Below are 26,233 nucleotides of genomic sequence, written 5' to 3'. Positions count from 1 at the left end.
TTTTACTACACTAAAATTAATTATATTATATTTATAAAATACAAATAAATAATGAGACAATCGTATTACTTATACTTATAAGTTAATTATAAAATATAGGCATACCCTGTGACAAGTGTGCTTACTTATAAATTATGATTAATAAATTGTAAACAAATAGTATGAGTTTACATCATTGTACTAATTCATGTTCATTCAATAAGACTTATTTCTTATTAAATCTCCATTACTTTAATTGAGTATGCAAAAAAAAATTATTCATACTATTATTTTATATTATTTGAATAATTTTTTTTCGTATACTTATGGTCATATTAAATTATTAGATATGATTACTTACATTCACACAACATTGTCAAATAAAAATACATATAGATCTAAAAATAAAAATAATTTAACTAAATACTTAAAGTAGGTATCAAAAAATATAACAAATGTTAAAGAATGCCAGTATTTTGATGAAAAAAATTAACAATATAATTATCCACCAACAGTCCATTAGACAATATCTCTCACACTTGGATATATTTAAGAGAGCAAAAAACAAAATAGTGAAGTCTCCGAAGACTGAAGAATGTTCTTTGCAGTAAATTAACAAAATAATTTTACAATTAAAAACAAATTAATGCATACATTGTATTATGTTTATCAACAACATTGTCAATATTTTAGTATTAATTATAGTTATTTGTATGCAATATGTATATTGTAATAATTTGTATATATAAAATCAAATAACATATCAATAATATAACTAAACAAATAATACATGGTTAAAATATCCAAGTAATATCATTTTGACATAATATTATAAAAATAAAATCAGTCATGCTCTATTTTTAGCAAATTTAATAAAAACAAATTATAATAATTAATAACAACACAAAAAATATTTTAACTTGAAGGTAAATTAACAGTTTTTCAAAATTGGAAAACATCCCCCCCCAGTCAGGAATATCTAAATATCACTACATCATCAAAATAAATTAATTTAAAAAATTTAATTTAAAAAAGCAACAACAAATACCTTTTTCTATAATATAAAGAATCATGCAGAAAAGTATTCATGAAGTCACCATGTTATGAATAAAAATGAATAATTTTTTTATTTTAATTTAACAACTTATTTATTTTTTAAACAACCATATGGAATAAAATAAAATTATCCCATCACATAGTTATTGAATATAGAATACAAGTGAAGATTTATTTTTACTCAACTATGTATAAAATATTCTATAAAATCTAATACAATTTTTATTTTTATTTTTATTATTTAATTATTGTTAGATAAAAATACTTAAATTTAGTAGGACAAGCATACACGGTTAATTGCTTGTGTACAAAGAAAAAATAGTAGTAATAATAATACAAAAAAAAAACCTAAGATTAATATAAATAAAGCATAAATTTATAATTTGCATTATTTCAATGTAACAAAAGAAATGAAAAATCATTAAATATAATTAAAAAATTATTCTAAACAAAGAAACAAAATTATATTAATTAAAGCGTAAATCAATATGAAATAATGTATAATGTTCACCCATCAGTGAAATTAAGATTAGTTAAAAGCACAAGTAGTTTAGTATTATATTTCCTTTGAATCTAAATTTGAATTTTAAGCAGATTACTTTTGTAGAACTTAATATTATCAATAGTTTAGGAAACATTTATAACAACTAATGAATATAGTATAATATAACACTATAACTATAGAAATAAGAAAAAGTTTATACAAAGGTCCGATATAAAACATATATTATACATATATATATATGTAAATTATATACCATATATATATATATATATATATTATATTAGTAATATGAATGTTTATAACCTTACTAGTAACTCTCTACTTATGTCTCCAAGTATGATCTTCAAGTTTTATTAAAGAATCAAAGGTAAGATTGCAAAGTGTACAGACAAATTGATTACATGAATTATTAATATCTAATGTTTCTTTTGAACATTTGTCTACATGTTTGAGCAATGTTGTACGTTTACTAACTGAGCGATTGCACAAAAAGCAAAATAAACATGATTTTTTTTCAAAATCAGATTTTAAATGATTGGAAGACATGTGTGCCCATAAAGCAAACATAAGCTTTGTTTCATACCTAAAATATGCAAAAATATTTACTGTTAATAAAAATATGTTAAATGTATTGATATATTTTATACTTACGGGCAACAATTACACTTTAATATTCCACTAGTTTTGGATCCCACAACCTTGAGTGCTTTCAATAAATGTGTTCTCTTGGCCAAATGGTTGATTGCATCAGGTTCATCTTTATTTACTAAGCGAAGTTGCAAATAATTCATAAGAGATAGTTGTTGAGTACAAGCTGCATTTCCTGCTGAAGGAGCAGAATTCACTACAGGTTTATGTATAGAATTAAGCAGCGATGAATGGTCTGACATTTCATGTCTTTGACGTGACTTTATACTCCAGTACATTACATCACAAATTGGACATCGGAACAGTGGTAATGAAATACGTTCTAATTCTGGTCCCCAATAACCGTCTATATGTTTTCCTAATTTCCATAAACCAGAACTAAAAATAAAATATACATAAAATATATAAATACTTATAATATAATTGAATCCTATAAATCAATATATACTTTTTTATCTCAAAATTAGCTGCAATAGCAGATGCTCTCTTGGGCCTAGGTTTTGTTAATGATGTGTTTGACCTTTAAAATAAAACGTTCTTATTACTATATAATATTTCATTCTACATTATTGTATTATTTTTTTTATTTAAGTCACATTAAATAGACACTATAATTTTATTATAAATATGCAACATATAAATTTGTTATATTTTGAATAAAACCAAGACAATGGACAATGACTAGTTAAGATAGAACAAAACCAGTTTATTATGCCAAACTGTCTTAATTTGTTCGCACTTTACCTGTAACATACAAAGTTTAATTTGAGTAGATTAGACAGTATCTACTTAAAACATTTGTTGATATTTATTGATGGATCTAATCGAATTAACAAATCAGAAATATATCTATAGTTTAGTTGTTTTAAATTGTATGTATAAATTAAATAATGTATTAGTTTCATAATGACGTGGTAGTTAAAATAACCTAATTTCTTTCACAATTGAAATTAACAAAATTGTTTTGTACTTTAGCAATTTTTCAATTTACTTTAAGATAAGGAAAAAACTATAAAAAAAATATCAATAAATAAGTTTATGCAATTGTGATTTTAACAATTTCAACCTAGTTTCAATTCATATATACATACTCTCGACTCTCGGTAATTCGAACCTTAATAACTCGAAATTCTCGATATCTTAAATAACTAAAATTCCCCTTCAAATAATAATAACACTTAATGTTTAAATAATCTTGTTAAATCAAAAATTAATTTGACAAGTTTTTGATATTTTGAATTTTCTTATCCAAATTTAGTACTAAAAATAGTTTATAAAGGCGATTATTTTTCGGTTTTGACTTGTATTGTAAAATCCGACCATTATAGTCAACTAAATATTTTAAACTTCGACTGAAAATATTCCTTAAAACCTTCTGATGATAATAACAATGAATAGGATCAATTAACTAAGAAAATAAATCTGAATGAAACTTTTACATCATACGTCAATGTTGATGAAAATTTGGAGATTTGCGGAGAATGAACCGAGAACGATATCATCTCCGATATATTGGACGAAGATAACGAAGAAGAATTTGAAGACCAAAAAATACAATCCACCATTACAAATAAAGAAGCGACATTTGCATTAGAAACAACATTAAGTGAATATATTGAAGGCAATGAAGGTATGGACGATTTATTTAAACCACTAGGTATTTTAGAAAATAGAACTGAGAACAATGTATTAAGAGGACGCCATACCCGCATGTGTTGTCTCTGTCTTACTAACGTACATCATAACAAATTTTCGTTCAGTAGAATGCATTTGTGACGTTAGCTTTAATATTAGAGTAAATTTACCTATTATAAAATTCAAAGGTAAAAATATTATCTAGACAATGACATATGCTTTTAATGATATTATTATTTTAATGTGAGTTAAAGCTATGTAAAATATAACAACTTTAAAATGTTCATAACTTACTTTAAAATGATAATATCATTAAAAGCATATGTCATTGTCTAGATAATATTTTTACATTTAAATTTTATAATAAGTAAATTTACTCTAATATTAAAGCTAACGTCACAAAATGTATTCAACTGAACAGAAATTTGTTATGATGTACGTTAGTAAGACAGAGACAACACATGCGGGTATGGCGTCCTCTTAAATAAACAAAAACAATTAACTTTAAACCAATTCTTTAAAAACGATAACATGTAAGTAAGAATGTAAGAAAACATAAAAAAATACTTTTTTAAAGTTTTTGATAACTCAAAATTTTTAGTAAGTCAAATTTTTTTTTCTCCTTGAAATTTGAGTTACCAAGAGTCGACTGTATATATTATTTTAATCTATGTCCAATTGATATACAAGTTGATTCTTTTATAATAGAACACTCATTATTTCATAAAGTATTCAAGTTTTTAGAAACAAATTTTTATTAAAAAATTTTAAGTTTTTTACTTTTTTCGAATGACAACATAGTTTTAATTTCATATTCTAAAGCAGAATTTTTTTTTGAGTACTTTGATACATAAAAATAAAATTTAGGGCGAATAGTTTATGAGTTATAAGTATTTCAATTTTTATGTATCAAAATACTCAGAAAAATATTCTGCTTTGGAATATGAAATTAATACTGTTGTCATTCAAAAGAGTAAACAACTTAAAAAAATATAAGGATAGAAATATTTAAAAATATAATTTTTTAATAAAAACGTTTTTTTAACAACTTGAAACTATGTAAAAAAAAATGTTTTCAAAAACATGAATACTTTTTGAAATAATGAGTGTTTTATGATAAAAGAATCATCCTGTATCAATGTATTCCGGGGGGAATGACCAGTCAACGTCATATCAAAGTATACCTAAAAATATGAAGAAATACTCTTTAAATAGGGGAGGTCTAACTTATTTATTTTTTATATTATGGGCAATTCAACTTTTTTAAAATAATAAAATAATATACAAACAAAAAACCCATACTAAATATTGAATTATTTGGAGTAATACGAGATTTATTTTTAAAAATTCTAACTTTTAATAAAAAATGTTTACTTTTTCAACTTAATAATAATTTGCATAATTCTGGTTTAATTGCATATGTTGGTTGATAGGATAATTAAATAGCTTTAAATTAAAAAAAAAAATAAGCTAACATTTTGAAAAATTTTGGAGAAACATAAAAAAATACGTGGTAGGTTTGGTTTTATTTTAAAAAAAGTTGAATGAACAATAACTTAAAAAATAAAAAAGTTAGACCCCTCTTTAAAGGGTATTTCTTCATAATTTTAGTTATACTTTCATATGATGTCGGCCAGTCACTTCCCCCCAGAACATATTGTATAAAAAGACTCAATAAAAACAAGAAAGTTTAGTACTTGAAAATTATAACAAAATATACTAAGTAATATGATAACTATAAATTACCTTTCTGTCATTTGTGTAGAAGTAGATGGTGTTGGTATTTTACTTTTAGCTTTTTGATAATGTTCAACAATTGAACTTCGTTGAGACTGTTTCCTAAATATAAATTATGAAATATTTATAAATATTTTTTGCTTATAGATTAAAGTAAATAATCACGCATTACTTAGGAGGCACAGCCTTTTTGGTATTAAGATTTTTCCTTTTTCTTGCACTTGGCTTTCTGTAACAAATATAAAATATTAATATTTAAATTTGAGTATTATTTCTAGATAAGTTCATATAATTAACCAACTTTTTTTCAGTATTTTCTTCTTTATTAGTCAATTCTTCAACTTTATCGTTATCGTTAGGAGCACATAAAAAATGGATACCAGCACCCGGTGGTAAAACTGTTGATGGTTCAGTTTCTGGTATAACTAATGATGATTCAATTATCTCGTTATTTTCTTGAGATGGTACTTCTTCAAAGTATTCATCTTCTCCATTTAACGAAGAACCCAAATTAGAAGTTGAGAAGTCTAAATCTGGAGTAATCATCATTTCTTCACATGAGATACTTGAAGAATGTTCAGTATTCTCAGATTGTACATTTTCGGGTATAGGCATTAATTTTCTTAAGTTGAAAAAATATTTTCTGTTTAGTTTATCAATTTAATATATTCTATATACATATATACATACCTATTATAAGTGATGAGTTTTCTTCTTGGGTTATTTTGAGAAATTCTATTATCTTGAAAAGCTTGTGAGCCATCGTTATTATTATTATCATTAATAATAATGTCATCATCGTCATCATCATCCAAACAAATAACGTCATCATCACTATGCAAAATTTAAAATTAATTACTTTTAATCAAATAGTTTTACATTTTAAGTTTTAAAATTGTAATCTTGATTTTATTCACAAATTAATAATAATAATAAACATACTTTGTTGTGCCATTTTCTTTAGATAGAAGACTATAACTATGATTATTTATTGTATTTCGGACTCTGAAAATAAAATATATAATAGGGTATATAATTAATAATTATATACCTGTAGGCTATAATATATTTTCATATACATATTATAATTATATTAAACAATGGAACAGATTGTTTCAAAAACATGAAACATTTCCAAACTTGTGTTCATCATATTATAGATGCCTTAATTTAATTCACATTTTGATATTATTTTTAACTTACATCGCAGAACTATTCATAGTAGATTGATTTTTACGCATGGCAAAACTATTCACAGCAGATTGAGTTTGACATGTAGCAATACCATTATTTTGTGAAATATTTTTTGTCCCACTAAACAATATTATAAAAATACATTTAATATAATATATAAGCATATACCTATGAATAAGCAATCTATAAAAATGTTACTCTTTATTCTAAGTACAACAATTAATTATACTTTATCAAAAATATATTATTATTTATAAAATAAAATACTAATAATAATACATACAGTGAATATAATTTATCCTGATCATTGGTTATTAATGTTAATAACATTATACTATTATCAACACGTAACAGATATCAGCATTGAGTATCATTAAAATAATTCTCTAGAAGTAAAATTTAAGTTTAAGAGAATGCGACTAATTTGTTGTTTTACTTACTTATATATATATAATGTCATTTAAGGAAGTTTTTTGTGATATACATACAAAATTCATCCTACCTAGTAGATTTTGAACTAGTCATCAAGTAGGTAGATCACAGAAATGAGTGTTAAATTTAAATTCAATGATCAAATTCTATACACATAAAAAATGATTCTATGCATTGATGAACAATTTAAACTTTAATGCTTATACTTGTGTAAGGAACCTTGTATTAAAATGTTTAGTTATTTTTTTTACCCAGAAAAAAAACATTTTATCAACTTAAATAAAAAAAAAAGTGCAAAAGTATAAAACTCAACTGCCAAAAAATATTTTTAGGAAAAATATTTAAAAATTGCATTATATCTCCAAATGATAATATAAGTAGTATTAAGTGAAAATTTCAAGTTGAATCATTTTTTTTGAATTAAAAAAAAAAAAATTAATAATGTATAATGTATAAATATTCCTGCTTTTTGGCTATTTTTAAGTAAATTACATTTTTTATATACTGTATATTTGGAATTCAGTGGCGTAGCCAGAATTTCTAAAGAGGGGGGAGGCCAACTAAAAAAATTGTTTGAAAATTAAATTTGTACTATTTTCAATTTTTCATCATAAAAAATAATAGAGATAATTAGTATACTTATTATGTGACCACATATAATACTAAATACATCCTGCTTAAATTAATAAAATATTTAATACTGTCAGTAGGTGTTGGATATACCTCAACATAGAGTAAATCACTGTAATGGATGAGTTAAATATCAATTAAATGATAAATAACTGTAGGTATTTGACGAAAAACAATTCTGAGCAGTTAGTTGCCTATAGGTATGTCAAAAAAATAAATGATGATTTCTACGAATTTCATTAGAATTTTAAATTCAAACCCTTACACCAGGCATGTCAAATACGCGGCTCATTTTTTTGTGGTCCTAGGCTACCAATATTAATGAAAAAAATATTTATTTATTTTTAATAATATTATTTGTGTTACGACTGGTCAGAATATCAGAATGGTTTATTTGGTATACATTATTATACTGTCTTATCTTCTGATAAACTATTATATTATTATATTTATATCTATATTGGTGGCACAACTCAGTTAGCTATGTTTTTTCGTGCTTGCGATATGGAATTTAATATTTTTGAAGAGTTATTGGAAATTATACCTATGTTTGATACTACTACAGGAGAGGATGTATTCGTTTCTGTTGTTGAACTCTTGAAAAAATATGATTTACCTTTGGAAAAATTGTCATACGTAGCTACAGATGGAGCTCCTTCTATGACGGGAAAAAATAAAGGATTCGTTGAAAGATTGCAAAAAAAAGCGAATGAATATGTTGAGCATAAATTTCATAGGACACATTGTATTATACACCAAGAGGTGTTATGTACAAAAGTTATAAATATGGTACATGTAATAAGACCTGTAAAACAAATGGTCAATTTTATAAGATCACGTGGTTTGAACCAAAGACAATTTTCGATTTTTTTAAACGATTTAGAAAGCGAGTATTCAGGTTTACCATACTTTACAGAAGTACGATGGTTATCGTGTTCCACTGTATTGGAAAGATTCTGGAAGTTAAGAGATGCCATACAAATATTTTTAGAGTCTAAAGAACAAGACGTCAGCGTTTTATCGGATCCTATGTGGTTACAAGACCTATCCTTCATGGTCGATATAACGAAGCATTTATCGAATTTAAATTTAAAATTACAAGGGAAAAATCAAATTATAACAGCCATTAATGACCATGTTAAGGCTTTCAAATGTAAATTAGATCTATTTAAAACACAATTACAAAACTAAGACTTAACGCATTTCCCAGCATGCATGACGTATACAAAAATTAATAATGATCCAATTTCCTACAAAAAATATTCAGAAAAAATTTTGTGTTTGAAGACTGAATTCGAAAATAGGTTTCAAGATTTCCAATATTTAGAAAACGATTTTGCCTTATTTACCTCTCCTTTTTCAATAGACGCAGTAAATGTTTCAACATATATACAAATGGAATTGATCGAGATTCAAAATGATTCAAATTTAAAAAATAAATTCAATGATGTTGGTGTTCCTGATTTTTACAGTTTTGTGCCAACACGTTATGTAGAAATTCGTAGATTTGCAAGTAAAATTATTTCTATGTTTAGTAGTACTTATCAATGCGAGCAACTTTTTTCATTAATGAACAGTAATAAATCACCCGTAAGATCCAGATTAACCGACACACATCTAAATGCAGTATTAAAAGTGGCTTCGTCAAATAATATTTCTCCCGAAATTGAAAAGTTGGTGGGAGAAAAGAGATGTCAAATATCGTCTAAAAAAAATTATTAATATGTTTTTTTTTGTAATTTATACACCTATTTTCATAAATAATTAGTAGGTATGATTTATATTTTATTTAAATGTTAATGTTATTTTTTTTTTCATTTTTTAATTTAGTTGTAATCAGGGCTTGAATCGTAAATAACGTACAACGGAATTTTTTTTTGAAATGCAAGCCATGGTTGTAATATTGCTGTATTCGTGAACATATAAAGAATAAAATTGAAAAATTTTTACAAAACATTTATTTTTTCGCTAAATTTTTATGTGCGGCCCGCGTAGTAAACTATTCAATATATTTGGCCCACTTGATACTTTGAGTTTGACATGCCTGTCTTACACAATATTAATGTGATTGTTAATTAATTATATGCTTAAGTTTTCATTTAATTAATGTAATGAATCTTATACTAAATTTTCATATGTATTTACTTACCTACAAAAATGTTATTATACATGTCTAATAAAAATTTAAAAAAATTAAATGTCTATAAATAGCTGAAAAAGAATTAAAATATTTATAAAATTGCATTAAGCATTGAAAATGTATTCATAAATATTTTTTGGAAAAAAAATAAAAATAAATTACCCCAAAGTACAAAATAAATCAAATTAACTACTACCTCCCTTTAAGTTTATAATTAGAACATTTTTTCTAGAAAAAGTATCTTCGGGCAAAATGAAACATATTAGACTTGCATCATTATATATAGCGTGATAAGCTGGCGGAGTGATAAGCCAGCGGAACATGATGGGTAGGGATACACGAGCGCGGTCGGTTACCGCAAGGAACATCTAATACAACGTTTTTTAAACTGTGTTCCACGGAACCCTGGGGTTCTGTAGAGATCACTTCAGGGTTCCGCAAAGCTTAAGTTAATTTTTCAAAATTTTCAAGAAAATTAATTTAAAATATCCAACTAAATATTACTAATGGGGAAAAAAAGTTTGCATTATAGAAAAAAAATATTTGTATATTAAATAATAATAGCCTATCAGCTATCTCTAATTTTGGTGCAGTTCAAAAGATGAATATCCTCAATTGTCACAAAAGGCCATGTTGGGACTTTTACCATTTGCAACCACTTATATGTATGAAAAAGGGTTCTCCACCTATGTATTGACAAAAATAAAATACCGCAGCAGACTTGATGCCAAACCTAATATTATAATACAAATTTCATCAATATAGCCCAATATTAGAAATATTTGTAAAAATAAAAAGCAATTTCACTTATCCCATTAAAATGTATACTTAGTCTAATTAAAGTAATTATTATTAAATTATTATTATTATATATATATATACAATTATTATTATTTTTATTTTAACATCCTAAAAAAAGCTAAAAAAAAAAAAAGTAGGGGTTCCGCGATAAAAGTGGACATCAAAAAGGGTTTCATGGATAAAACAAGTTTAAGAAACACTGCTCTAATAGATACTATGAAATATTATTATATAAAATTCACTGCTGATCGCCTAGACAAAACAATTGGTAACGTTTGTAATTGAACTAGATACCACAGCTATAGATAATAAATAACATTTCTAATTTTTTTTATACTCTATGGACGTACTGATATAAAAAAATAATAAAAACACAGCTAATGGGGGGAAGGCAATGACCCCTCTACCCTCTTTGGCTACGCCACTGTATGTACCCAGAATAATGAAAATTATTCATAAATCATTAAAAATTATTGTTAAACCTATAAGAATTTCTTATTCAAACTTCCTATTTGCAATAAGTTATGTATTTTATCACTGTATATACTTTTTTATACTACATATAAATGTAGTATAAACTAGTATTTACTACATATAAATAGAATATATATACTAAATTATATAATATATATACTCACGCAATTTGACCGTTTCTAAGTAATGAAATTGGTCTACTTAGTACACGATATTGACTTGTTTTGATTACATTATTTCTAGAACTACAAAAAAAAAAATATATTTAATACAATATATATTAAACTAGGTAATATTTTTTTCTTATACAAAATACAAACAAATATAACATTTTTAATTTTTTTTAAAAATAAGTTATAAATTAGGTTATAGGTTATAAGTTGAAAAAAAATGTAATTAAAATAATTAAAAATAATTATGAAGATATTGTTTCTTCGGAAATGTGTTGTATCTATCTTAACATAGTAAATGTACTTTAAGCATTTATAGATTATGATTTAGCTTCATTAGTATTAAAATTAGAATGCATTTACTCGTTATTAAACTTTAAGGTAGCATTACCTGTGGTTTGTTGTAAGCAGTTATTCAACATTTAATTTTAAAACAAATTATAAGTGAGTAAATTATTACAATTTAAAACTGCACATAGTTAATTTAAAAATTAAAATATTTGATAACTACCTCCAAAAAACCACAGAAAATGTTGTAATTAAATAAATTGAATATTTTTATTTTTAAAGTAAATAAAAATGAGTAATTATCGTTAATGTTTTTTTAATAATTAAAATGTCTTAAAATTAGAATAAGATATTCATATTATAAAAAATACTTATACCACTTCATTTAAACTTAATAATTCTAATAAGTACTAATGTTACTTTTGATTTTTTTAAAAGATTTTTAATGACATTTATCAATATTTAAAATTGATTTCATTCAAGCCCTGCATGATGGAATATTTGTGGTATATTATTTATGGCTAGTCTATTGTTATTTACATTATTTATTCTACTTTAAAAATATATATTTATAAATATTTAATAAAATATAAACATTTATAAAATTATAATTTAAACAAACTTAACAAACTTAAAATTAAAAAAAAAAGAAAAATTAAAATAATATGTCTAAAAATATAAGGTTAAACATTAGTCTCAAAAATTAAATTATAACACTGTTTTAAATAATAATATTAAGATGTAATAAAAAAATTCCTATTATAAATTAAATATCAACAGTAAGTAATTAATTGCTAATTAATTTCTATAAGTAAATTATACTTCATTTTATTTTAGTAATTAATTGCTTACATTGTATACAAACAGTCGGTTGGGGATATCATTGTTACATGTAACTAAGTTATATAACTCGGACAATTTACAAATATTTTAAGACTGTTATATAAACATGTTTTTTTTATAATTATTTTCATTTGTGAAACTTTTAACTTTAAATGTAACTTAGTTACATAACTGTAACTTGTATCCAGTTACACAACATAAAAGTATTTAGGGTCTTGTAACTAGTTGCGCAGTTTAAGAGTAACTTGTAAATTGTAACCAGTTACAATAAATAAAGTAACTTGCCTAACCATGTATACAAAATATATGTATACAGTATACCTATATACTGGGCCCAATAAAAAAAAAATTTATATATTTGTATAATCATTCATCAATTATTATTAATGAGAAATTAAGAAAAGGTGAAAATAAAAAATCTAAGCAAGGTATTAGGTATATTTTATTATATCTATATGTAAAAAATGGTTTATTGGGTACAGTCAGTGGCAGATCTAGGATTTTTTATTATAGGGAGGGGGATGCTAAAATTGAGATCTTGTTTTATGTATACTGTATCCTAAGACCATTTTTAGGTCTCAAAATTAATGTGTATTAGTGCTTAATATTCAAAATGATATACATTAGTAGCAACTTTAAAAACACATCTCAAACAAATTTCTTTATTTAAAAAAATTAAATTCTAACACAAACTATATTCATTATAATTTAAGTAAATAATAAAGACATATCAAATGTAAGGAAATAATACTTTTCAATTTTTTTTTTTTTTACTAATTTTGTGTAAAAATATACTCAGCTTACTGAAAAATACACATTGTGTAGAGTATTTATTTTTCAGGAAGCAAACACCCCCCTCTGGGTCTGTGTCTAGATACAATACATATGATGTAGAAAGTAAACAAATTTATCATCAATCAGAAGTGAATAAAATAGAATAAAGGAAAAATAAACTCTGAAATAAAAGTTTGAAGAACAACTAAATCTGCTGACAGAAGATTGAAATGAAGGAGAAATTAACAGAATGCCAGCAATCCATTAGACTACTTAAATTTAGTGATTGACTGATGGCTTATTTTCAGGAGGTCAATGCAAATATAGCATTTAAACAACTAAATGTACTTTAGGAATTTTTTAAACAATAATTCAGATGTTCAAAAAACTTATTAATGGTTAAGTTAAAGATAAACTTATGAATATAACATAAGAATTAAACATTTTCAATTTACGATAATTTCTTTGAACAAAGACAAAAAAGCTTAAATGCATTGCACTGAATATCCTTAATACAAGGATTTAGATACACAACAGTTAAACTTAAATTGAAAATAAAATTTCCCAACACAATCTAACAGTAATCCTTAAGGTAAGTAGGTGAAGTAAATCAAACACTTTAGTTGAGAAAATTAAGCTTAATAAGATATGACACTGACATTCCAAATTGAAAAACTAATTAATATTAGCCTGCAGTAGTTATGATTTATGAATAATACTTTGAGGTATATCAGAAGAGGAGACAATGCCATTGAATGCATAATTTTAAGATTATATTCATTGTTTTTCCTTTAACAAATTAGAATTAAATAGAAAAATAAAACACGGTAAAAGGTATAACAAAAATAATTTCCACTAGTATCATAAACCCAAGAGTATCAGAATTCACAGAATACAAATTTAAAATTACTCAAGTATAATACTTTTTAAATGAAATAATAAACAACAGTATACGATGACTATACAAATAAATAAGGAATCCTATTTAGCAATATGCATCATCTAGCATAATTTGAAGTATATACCTAATTATTAACAAGACAAATACCAAAATGTGTTAGGTATACTATACACATATGGAATATTTTTTGTAATAAAATGAAAGATACAAGAGCACCAGAGTTAATTCTATGGGTTAAATTGTTTATGCAATATATATATATATATATTATACAATATACATATTATATAATTTAAACGACTGAGACTATAAAATATAAATAAAATACATAAAACAACTTAATAATTTAAATATCTTATGAATGTTATAAAATATACTTGTGTTAAATTAATTATAATATACTTACTTAATAGGAAAGTTTTTGTTAAATTGAACATTTTTATTCGTGCTAGTTTCAGCTGTATGGTTCAATTGATTTGCATTTCTACAAAAACAATAATAATAATAAATAAATACTTAATGATGAACTTAATACAGTATATCATTATATAATATACATTCTATATTATATGTAGTTTACAATATATTATAATTAAAACAAAAAATTTTTAGAAATTAATGTATGTTTATTATTTACCAATAATAAAATATACAATAATGACTATTGTTATCAATATTATTAGGGGGAAATATTATTGAATTTTGAGTTATTGAAAGGAAGAGCTTTTCATATTTAGGCTTATTATAAACTAATTATTATTAGATTAATCCTCTCAAATAAATAGGATCTTATTTAATTTAACTATAGTTAATTTTTTAATATAATAATAATTGTGTATTATATTTGAAGTTTTTAAAAATGATTATAGCTACTTGTCATCACTTATCATATGATTTTTGCCAAAAGTATAAATTATACTTATATTTATTATGAGACTGGATTCCCATACAATGCATTTTTTATGTGTTATAAATCCTATAGAAACAAGCTACAAATTCAAATCAAGAGAAGTAGATTAATTTAAAGAAAGTTTTATTTTGTACAAAATTGCACTTTCCGGTTTTTTTTTTATAAAAATGAACTTATTAGTACTTATGTACAAATATTTTTGCTTAGAAATGCACATGATAACAAATTTTAATAAAATATTGTAAATCAGTTAATTATTATTTTATTTAAATTAAATTAATATTATTTTTTAAATTTTATATTTTAATATAATATTATAATAACTAATAGTTAATGCCAACTAATAAATTATAAAAAATAAAAATAAAACATAAAGTACTTATAATGAAAAATTTGTTACATAATGCCTACTAATAATAATTTGTTTTGGCACAATTTTGAACATTTCAGCATTTTAATTGCATGTTTTTTAAGAGTTAGCTACACAAAAATCCAGTGTTTATTCATAAGAATAAAAACTAAACAAATATTAATTAATTTTGATCATAATGAGTAGCATCCACAGATTTTTACCTAAGTTGAATAATTAATTCAAAAAATATCCACTCTTTCTTCATAAATCAATAATTAAATAGAACCAGTAGAGTAAGTAATGCATAGTTGGCTGATGTTACATATAATTAGAGCGCTGATTTCTATGTAAAAACATGTTTTTAATGGATGTATGTGTAACAACGAGAGTAATATATGTCACTGATTAGAATCTGAATACAAAATTTTATTTTGCATATTTCACTAATTAAAAATTTATGTATCGAAATATTTCCAGGAATAAAAAAAATATGTACATTTCAAGCACAATTTAAGATACTACCTAACAATAGATAATCTGTCTAAGATTTCAATAACTAAAATAAGTGACCCGAATAATTGATAAAATTATGTTACCACGTAAATTATCACATGTTTTCTTCCAGTAATAACGAGTTATCATTTTATAATAATATATTCGAAGTCTATTAAAATTTTAAAATTTTAAATTAATAAATAACAATTTTTTAATATTTAGGATTACATATTTAAGGAAAACCATAAGGCTGATTAATACAATTACTATTTTAATTTTTTTTATCTATACCTACTAAAGACTACTACACTGATTAAGGTGATACAATTGAGAGGGTGAATACTATTTTATTATAACAATATATTGTTATTCCATTTATTATTTTAATTAGTATGTTATTTTGTTTGTAAATTTAATATTAAAATCAAAGTTTAAAAAATATAATGTTTATTAACTATTATTTTAATAATGTTATTATTCATTATTTATTATTTATATTTATTAATTTTAATGTTAAAAAATTAAATTGATAAAAAAACATATTTATGGTTTTAAAGAATATTTAAATTTTTAAGAGAATATAAGCATCATATTTTGGCTATTTTAAGAGAATGTATATCCGCGCCCTACATATAATAAAGGCCTCTTGTGTTCTCACAGTTCTAAAAATCATAGATATTCCACTACTAGAGACAACTTTAATCTTTATTATTATATATTAAGATAATCGATAAATCATACAAATAAATTTGCGTTATTAAAATTAAAAATCTATGAAGATACAATTATAATGAACAATTTTATATGCAAAATTTGGGGCGATACAAATAATGCTGAAAACACTCTAATGCTAAAATATTTTAATGTTCACAAAGTTTTCAATTAAATATTAAAATTGAGTTTATATAGAAATAATAATTTTGTATTTAATTTAATGTAATTGTATTTAGTATGATTTCTAATAGAAAAAATTTTGGTATTCGTTTAGTATGTGACCTACCGAGCAAAAATCGAGTTTAGTATGTTACCTACCTGTATTACCGGGTTTAGTATGTGATCTACCAAAACGATTATTTATACTATTATTATAGGTACGGACAATTGATGACGGACAACCTATGCTTGCTTATCTGTATAATTTTATTATATTAATATTATATAATATAACTACCGATCTATTAACAGGCAAGATACAATTTTTTTTAAATTTTTAAGTGATATACAAAAAGTGTATTGCCAAAAATAATTTAATATTTATAATAAAATAATTTTATGACTGACGAATGAAAAATCACGTAACTATCACAATTATTATATTATTATTATGACTATGATTACTATCTGTTATCTTTATTTTGTAAAGTATTCGAATACAAGTATTTCTAATATTTTTTAAAATTATTTTTCAAAAAAATTTGACAAAAATGTTAAAAAAAAAATGACATTTCCTATTTTATAAGTGTCGGTATTGGTATTGTTTTTAAAAAGTATTTATAATAAAATAATTTTATGACATATTTTTACACTAATATTTTGTTGACTGATACTGAATGTAATCCGTAATCTGTAATAATAAAATAACTTAATTTTATGATTTTTAATATAACTGTTTTTCAATTATTTATTATTTAATTATCGATCTGGTAGGTCATGCGTCCGGTAGGTCACATACTAAATAAATACCAAAATTTCTTTATTTAAATAAAAAAAAAATTCTTAAAATCTACTTATTATCAGATTACATCATGAAAAATAATTATAACAATTTTAAGCTTATCTACTTTAAATTATTTATAAAAATTAATTTTATTTATTTACCTGTATATTTAACATTTTAATATCAATATTTATTATATACTTACACGATAGGTATAAATATAAAAGATCGTTTATAAGGATTTATGCCAGAATTATAAATATTGTCAATATTGTTTGTGTCACTAGAAAAACAAAAATACTTTATGCATTTTAAATATAAAAATACAACAATTAAAATGGAATTTTTTGTAAATCATATTAATACCCTACTATAAAATTATTAGATAAAATACTATGAAATAATAATTTAGATTCAAATAAACAATTTTAATTAAAATACAGTGGAACCTCGGTAACTCGAATTGGTTTGGGGCGAAAATAGAATTCGAGTTATCAAAAATTCGACTTATAGATGTTCAAGTTATTAAGGTTCCACTGTATATATAATGAATTCTGCTTATTATAACCTCTTTTCACAAAAATTATAAATGTATAAAAAACATTTGTAAAAAATATAACAATGATTTAATTTTTTTCCAAAAAAAAAATTAGCTTACAAAGAATTTATAAGTTATTTTATTAAAGGATTTTCTAGGTCAATTTTCATCTTAATTATATTATAAGTAAATTTAACATTAATAGTATATTAGGTTTTAGTAAATAATATATTCTAATGTACGGTTACATCTAATATTTAATGAATATAAGCAGAATCCATTGTAAAACAGACAATAAAATTGTATTATCTACTTACATATTAGGCTCTATTACATCAAGTACTGGAGAGCTTTCTGGAATTCCATTACCAACAGGATTATCATTCTCAATATTAAATCTATTTGTAATACTATAAAACAATACATAACAACTAATAAGTAAGTATATACAAAAATCATTATATTATGTTTAAATTGTATGCCTATAACAAAAAATACTAAGGTATCTAATATAAGTATATATTATATCAAGCATCTTTACTGTTTAATCCCTTTAAAAAAAAGGTAAGGTTATTAGGTCTGTTTTCCAAATGAATACTATTTATAAAATATAAAATTTAATTAAATTTATAAATATTATTAAACAAAACATTAACAATAAATATATTTTCTATTTAGTTTATTACCATAATAATGTATTTATTTTTATTTTAACAAATTAGGTACCTATTAACTATCCATAAAACATAAATACTTTAAAAAACAAAATACTCAAACTCAGAATCATGAATCAATTTATACAAATTGTTAAGAAAAAAATTATTTTTATGATGGAAAAAATGTGTTTAATACTTATTATAATGATTATAATATTTAAGCTAATACTAACCCATTGTGGTTATTAAGACCAAAATATTTGTCAAAATTTTCAAAATGTCGAGTTGAACTTGGGTCTTCATTAGTATCATTCAAATACTTTGTTACTGCATCAAACAACCCTTTCATATCAAACTGGTATTTATTAAACTATAAAATCAAAATAAAATAAATTAAGTTCATTATATTTAATTGAATAACTATAATTGTATTAGATTCATGATTAAAGTGTGCGTAATACTTTAAAGCTTAAATTTGATATTACCAAAACATGAACAGGTGTTCTCATGAACTTGTTTTGCTCTTTTCTGAGCATATCATTTGATGGTACATTTATTAATTTTTCCATATGTTTTGCATTATTTATTCGACACGTAGTTGCAAATCTAAAATTTACTTCAACTTGCCCATAGCATACCCTACAAATATACTTCGGTGTAGGATCATGATCAGTAATCTGTAAAAAGTAAGTAAATGGATAATTAAATTTAAGTAGGTATCTATGAACTATGAAATAACAATTTGATTTTAAATATTAGCATAACATGTATTAAAATATAATAAAAACAACTATCTTGCTGTATACAGTATGCACACAGATACCACAGATTGCAGTCTACCTGCAATTACAAGATGCTTGTTGTATGTGCTCCTATCCAATTTTACCAAATTAATAAAGGCAATAATACCCAACCCAATATATATCTTTATTATTGTGACTTAATGGTAATAAAGATTAGCACTTTCTTTTCCTATATGACATTTTTTTTTCTAATTAGTTTTGTATTTATAATATTATTAATGAATAACAAACAATGATAATATATAATAATTTTTAATAATATATTATATATTTATAAGAAATTTTGTTCATAATTAAAACCACTAACATTATCCATTAATTACAAAAATATATCATTTAAAATATAAATATAGTTTTTGAGTGGAAAAACACTGTAGAGTGCAATCAAATGGTAGAGCGCATACAACAAGATAGCCGTAAAAATACATTTTTGGAATAATTGTATTATGTAGGTACATTTGCATTACATACTAGTTGTTTTTGAACATAACCTATTCAATTTAAATATTTAAGTGACTAGCAAATTTGATCACTTTCATAAGTATTTCATTATGATTTATGACTAATGACATAGGTATAATAAAATTATATTTCATAAAAAAAAATGTATAAATTAGTAATATTATTGCTAACAAATTATTAGTATACTTAGTAAGTTGTTCCTACTTGGTTTCTGACCATATCAAGAAATGTAAGAAATAGTTTTATGATATTTCTTCAGTTTGGTGGCAATTATTTTGGGAAGACAGTACTCTAGAGTATTGAAATAGTGTTAAACACTATAACATGGAAGCAATATTTAAGCAATCAGAATTAAAATGTAGAAACATAGTCTTCATTAACATAATTGAAAAAATTTTAACAGAGAAGAATGTAGAGGAGAGGTCTGACAAGGGATACACTGTGTACAGTGATGTGCTTTGAATATCTGCCTAAAAAGAGGACAGTAGATGATAAAAGAAAGACATCACCAAAAAATGTCAACTACCTTTCCTTAGAAACAAAAAAAAATCCATATTTCTTAAGGTTTAATGAATAATGGCAGTCTCGAAAAAGTTATATATAAAGTAAAATAGTAATAACTATGGTCTAGCATTTCTGGTGTCATTTTAAGATGGGCACAATTAGAAGAAATAAAATCTCCAATGATAAAGTCAAGGAAGTGAAATGGGCGATACCCATTTGCTTACATCTGTCCTTTTTTGCAACTTTTTTCTGCACACAAATTTTAATATATGCTTTTTAATGAACCAAACATTAAACTCGTTAGCATAAAATAAACTACAGAAAAAGTCTACTAAAACTCAAAAACATTTAGAAAGAGGACTGACAACTTGTGTCTCGTTAACATCACACGTTTAACTAAAATAGGCATATAGAAATATATAATATTTCAAAACATGACCAAATTATCACTGACAAAAATAATAACTTGATTTTATTCAATTTAATTAACATGTGAATCGTATTAAAATGTTTAAGATAAATTGAATCATTATCTTGAATATGTACTGCAAGTTACAAATTGAAAATAATTGTTCACATTTTTCATTGTATATAAATGAGTAGTTTACAAATAAAAACTTGTGTACAGTGAGTAAACAAGTATCACTGACTGTTTTGTAACACAAATGTTTAACTTCCAGTTTTTGTTAAAAATAATAAATTTGATTGTTTTAATTAAATAAAAATTAGCTAAGTAAGTATTCAACTAGTAAATATGTTACTAACAGTTAAGTATTTTTTTGTTCATAAAAATATTTTATGCTGCTAAGAAAAAAATTAGGTACTTTTCGGTTATCCCGACTACCACGAGTCTCAATTCCATTATCTCGACTACCTCCTCAAAGTCCTGGCCAACATGAATTTGTCATTTATATAATCAATAAATATTAATATTAAATAAAATATAAAATCATTACCTACAAACATTACAGTTAAAATTATCACAGGTTATATAATATATAGAGATAAAATAATTTTATTTAAGTCTAAAATTCTATTTTTAGTGGATAATTTTCCAAAATGTCTGTCAATATATTATCCAATGAATCTCCATCAACTAAGTTGTGTTTCCAAATAAACTCTGTCATATAGGACTCTAAATGATGGCGGATGGTCCCCTAATGCTTTTTATTTCTCCATTTAGTGGTGCCCCAAATACATTCAATATGCTGAGTATGGACTCCAGTAACAACAGAGATTGACTGAAGACGTGTAAATGTGTCAACATGTATATGTTAATATGTAGTCTAGATAACAGAATTAGACCAGTGGTAGTCGCGGCATCGAAAATTACCAAGAATAATTTCAAAAAAAAAAAAATAGATTAATAGATAGAATAAATTATTTTGAAATTAATAATTTTTAGTTTCAAATTAAGTTGTTTATTTACGTTTATTGATTTGATCATATCTAAGGCATTGAAAATAAGGTAATAAATAGGGACACAATAATATCAAAGGCAATAATAGTATTTCAATATAAAAGGCCTCCATAATTCATTGATATACTTTACAAATTTAAATAAAAGAGTAAGTAATTTATTACAGTAAAATCACATTATGACACTTGTTGATTTATAACAATCAAATTTAAAATAATTTTGAAGGAATATATTAAAAACTGATTAGTCTAACCAATCATTCTTAAGCAAATACAAGAGAAGGTGCTAAAAATTAATTTTGCCAAATAAATATAAAAAGCATATAAATATTTAACACTTACAACTCCATATATTGTCAAATTAATCACATTAATACGAGCATTAATATTTTACTACAATTTTAGTCAAACAATAATACAATAAATTTCAAACTAATTATTGAATATTGATGTTAGACTTGTTACAGAAATTTAAGTTGACCAAGAGGAAAACCAAGACAATAGGAAAACCGAGTGAAAAAAACCTTAAGTAATTAGGAGTAGTGAATGAAGAATTGGTAACACATAGGAAAACATGAAGGAAGATTTTGGAAACAGAAATTAACCTAAATGTTCTAGAATAAACTAAATAATATTATATACAACATATTATTTAAATATATAGTGGTATCAATTATAATGGGCAAAATATTATGATTAATATCCATTATAATAAATTTAAAAATACTTTATTAGCCAAGTACTATATTATTTATGCTGTTACCTATTATAAATTCTAGATTCTTTTATTATTATCAATAGGTACTGTTATATTATAAAATACTTTATGTTAATAAAAATGCCATATATATTATATGCAATAACAACAAAAATACCTTAATATTTTTTAAAAGACATACCTTAATATTATTAAATACCTACTAATTTAACTATACATATTGACATAGAATCAGATTTAAATATGTTAAGCGAAAAATTTACTTCACAAATAATTTTATGAAGTGAGTAGTTTAATGATTTCATAATTTTTTTTTATATAAATTTATATGCTCTTATATCTTAAATTTTAAATATACAATCACCAAAAATTAATAAATAAATTATAAAAAAAAATAACTTTTAGGTACCTATGTATTTCAAGATTTATTTGGTTATAGGCTTATAGCGTTATAGGTAACTACTATTGATAGTGCGTATAATTGTAATTCTTACTGTTATAGAGTCCAAACTCTGATTATAATCATCAAGAAATTATTTAAAATTCAAGGAATATTTTCTTTTTTTCTTTAATAAAGAAGTGCTTTTTTGTACAATAGTAGGTACTTTATCAATTATTTTTTAATAAAATTGGTTCAAAAATATTAACATAACTAAATTGGTTTTCAACTCTTTTGAAACATATTATATTATATAATTGAGGCTAGTGACAACTCGTTACTAACAATAAATTAGATGATGATATCAGTTTATTATTAAAAATATTGTATTCAGTGTACCTAGCACAAATCTATTAATTTTAAAATTTAAAATTTAAAATTAATAATAACAATTTCTAATAATTAATATACCTAAATATTATATAATTAATATACTACAATGAAATCCATATAAATAAATAATACTGAATAGTATTGATACACATATTTTTGAAGTGAAACGAACTTTTAACTTTTAAATTTAAAAAAAGACTAAACACAAGTAGACTTTATTTAAAAATAAATGGTAAATACGCCACGGGGACATTGGTGGAATATTTTTAACAGTTGTGAACACTAAGAGACGAATGCCAGTGAAGTATACGAAATGATAGAACATTATAATTATAATAATAATATTAATCATAAGAGCTACCAAATATGTCAGTATGTGCTCTTACTATGATTGACAGGGCGATGAGTATTTTGGAAGTAATTTGTTCCTTCTTTGCCTCCTCCGACGATAAATCGATGACGACTTCCTTGTCATGATACATGCGATCGCATAATCGACACTTGTAAATGTCGTTGTTCATGGTGGAACAATGGTTGTGGTGGCGTTCAGGCACACAAGATCACACACCACACACACACGCCTGGAAAGCGGACACTGAGTGGAACAACTGCAACAGCGCTACGGGAAATACGAACATTGAAACGGGAATCGCAATAAAACGCAATAATCAACAGAGCAGCGGAAACACGGTGGTTTGGGTCGAATAGTCCGAGACCGATAATGAGAAACTTCTTCGTATCCACCCGAGTAAAATTATTATTATCGAGACAAAACGCACTTCCCAACAAAGAAATATGAAGAATTTAAAATATTATAATTATTTGGTGGCGATACGTACACAATACCGATGCAATCCAGCGTCGTTAATTTACGCGCGTTACTACGAACTACGAAGTACGAGTCATGCAAAAGAAAATACGAAACAATCATTAAACACGATACGGTAACGGCAGATGCATATTGGCCTCTGTTATCATATATGGCGGTCATCTTCCGTCTGATAGTAGTTACCTCCAAAGATATTGTACATGAACCGTTGCTGCCGGCTGCCGCCCAAAATTGCGGTCTATGTACAACAACCACGTGAACAATAAATCAATAAGTGTGCATCTATGTCAGCACATGGAACCACAAAACAACAACGACGGTATTCTTTAATTCTTTATATTGCTGATGTTTTCCAGATCCGTTTTGGAACTTGAAAAGTCAGAATTTGTAAGCAATATGACCGCTTCTGGGAGATTACAACTCGGCGTTCATTGATTTGTAAACACAACACTTGATATGGTATAACAAGCGCGGTTAGGTATAGTAACCGCTGTAACCACTTATTTACTACGACGCAAAATGTAAATCCCTTTGTTCGTTGTAATATCATACGTGGGCAGTTTGGGTTGGTTTTGAAACAAGCAAAAGTTGTTTATAAAATTAGATTAAATTTAAAAATAATAACGGTTTTTACTGTTTTTAGAAATCATACATTTATAAAAATGTATAATTTAAATTATTTTAATATGAATTATGAGAATCTAAAATTCCGTTTTTCTTGCAACCAAGAACAAATATTACACACAGTTGTTTCCTCTAAAATAAAAATGTAAGTTGGTAGGTACCTAACTGTCCTAATTTATAACATAAACCAACCACAAACTATGTAACATTATTTTATTGTATGGTCAACAGGTTTGCGGGTCTGACGACAATGCCAGCCCAGATAATGGCCATATCTGTGAATTTAAATTACTCAATGCTAACTTTTAGAATTCATTTTCTTGGATAGGGATGAAGTCTGATTTTACAAAGGGTTTCCTAAAAATTTACTCTGTGCACATTTTGCAAAATAGTTCTAGACACATCTACGAGAACATGAGACTACTAAATTATATATCGTCTATTTAGCATAAACAAATATACTGTCCACTTCTTAAGAAGTTCTTAAGATTATAATTTAGCGTAATAAACGCATTTGATTTCACATTTAAAAATTGTGAACAACTTAACTAAACAAGCTATCTATTGGTGCTATTGCCTATTTGTTCGATCAATAGATACAGATAGTCTAAGTTTTAAAGCGATTAACATTATAAATTCAATCATTTGAACTCTACGTTGGACTTAGATCGTATAATATGATGACTCCTAATGATAGTTACAAAAAATTTCATGCGATTTTATAGCATGAAAAATTCATTTATAAATAAAGTATGGAAATCTTTAACATCTTAAATATACTAGATAAATCATATAATATTATTCATGTTGGATGGCTTCACTGTAGTACTTCAAAATTGAAAATTTTCTAGAAGAGAAATGGACATTTTTCACTTTATTTTAAATAAATAGGTACGTTGTATCTAACTTTAAAGGTTCAATCATGTACTTAAGGTGTTGAGCAGTGGCGTAGCCAGGAGGGGGAGCTAAAGGGGCTATAAACCCCTCCCCCTATTGGCTGTATTTTTTTATGTTGTTATGAAATATTTAAATTTAAATATGGAAATTGTCTTATAAATTGATATTATTTAAAATAGTAAAAACGTTAACGTTTATAATTAAGTATTAACGTTAATATGTTATCAGTATTTTTGTTTTGTTGTTGTTTTTGATTTACAATAACTCAAGTTAAAAGTATTTAGCCCCCCCCCCCTATAAATAAAATCCTGGCTACGCCTCTGGTGTTGATTATTTATCATTTTACTTAAAATGTTAACCTCAGTTGAAACGTTTGTCAGATATTAATCG

General features: G+C 24.3%; 1 protein-coding gene across 2 annotated transcripts; it reads right to left on the bottom strand.

The window, feature by feature from the left end:
• LOC132921011 (putative uncharacterized protein DDB_G0282133) lies at positions 1–24,463 on the bottom strand. 2 transcript variants are annotated; one of them, XM_060983806.1, is made up of 16 exons: positions 23,880–24,463; positions 19,301–19,492; positions 19,049–19,185; positions 18,477–18,569; positions 17,827–17,904; positions 14,614–14,691; positions 11,396–11,476; positions 6,764–6,874; positions 6,503–6,565; positions 6,251–6,394; positions 5,862–6,182; positions 5,733–5,789; positions 5,570–5,662; positions 2,637–2,708; positions 2,192–2,566; positions 1–2,123 (listed from the first exon to the last, which is right to left on the bottom strand). In XM_060983806.1, exons 1-16 carry the CDS (start codon positions 24,012–24,014, stop codon positions 1,859–1,861), a joined length of 2,295 nt encoding a protein of 764 aa, XP_060839789.1. In that variant the 5' UTR covers positions 24,015–24,463; the 3' UTR covers positions 1–1,858. The 2 variants fall into 2 exon arrangements, with proteins under 2 accessions (XP_060839789.1, XP_060839790.1); XM_060983807.1 differs by lacking the exon at positions 17,827–17,904.
• Positions 24,464–26,233: the final 1,770 nt, after the last annotated feature.

Source organism: Rhopalosiphum padi, chromosome 2 (assembly GCF_020882245.1).
Source record: "Rhopalosiphum padi isolate XX-2018 chromosome 2, ASM2088224v1, whole genome shotgun sequence".
Classification (NCBI taxonomy): domain Eukaryota; kingdom Metazoa; phylum Arthropoda; class Insecta; order Hemiptera; family Aphididae; genus Rhopalosiphum; species Rhopalosiphum padi.
This window is presented reverse-complemented; position numbering and strand designations above follow the sequence as displayed.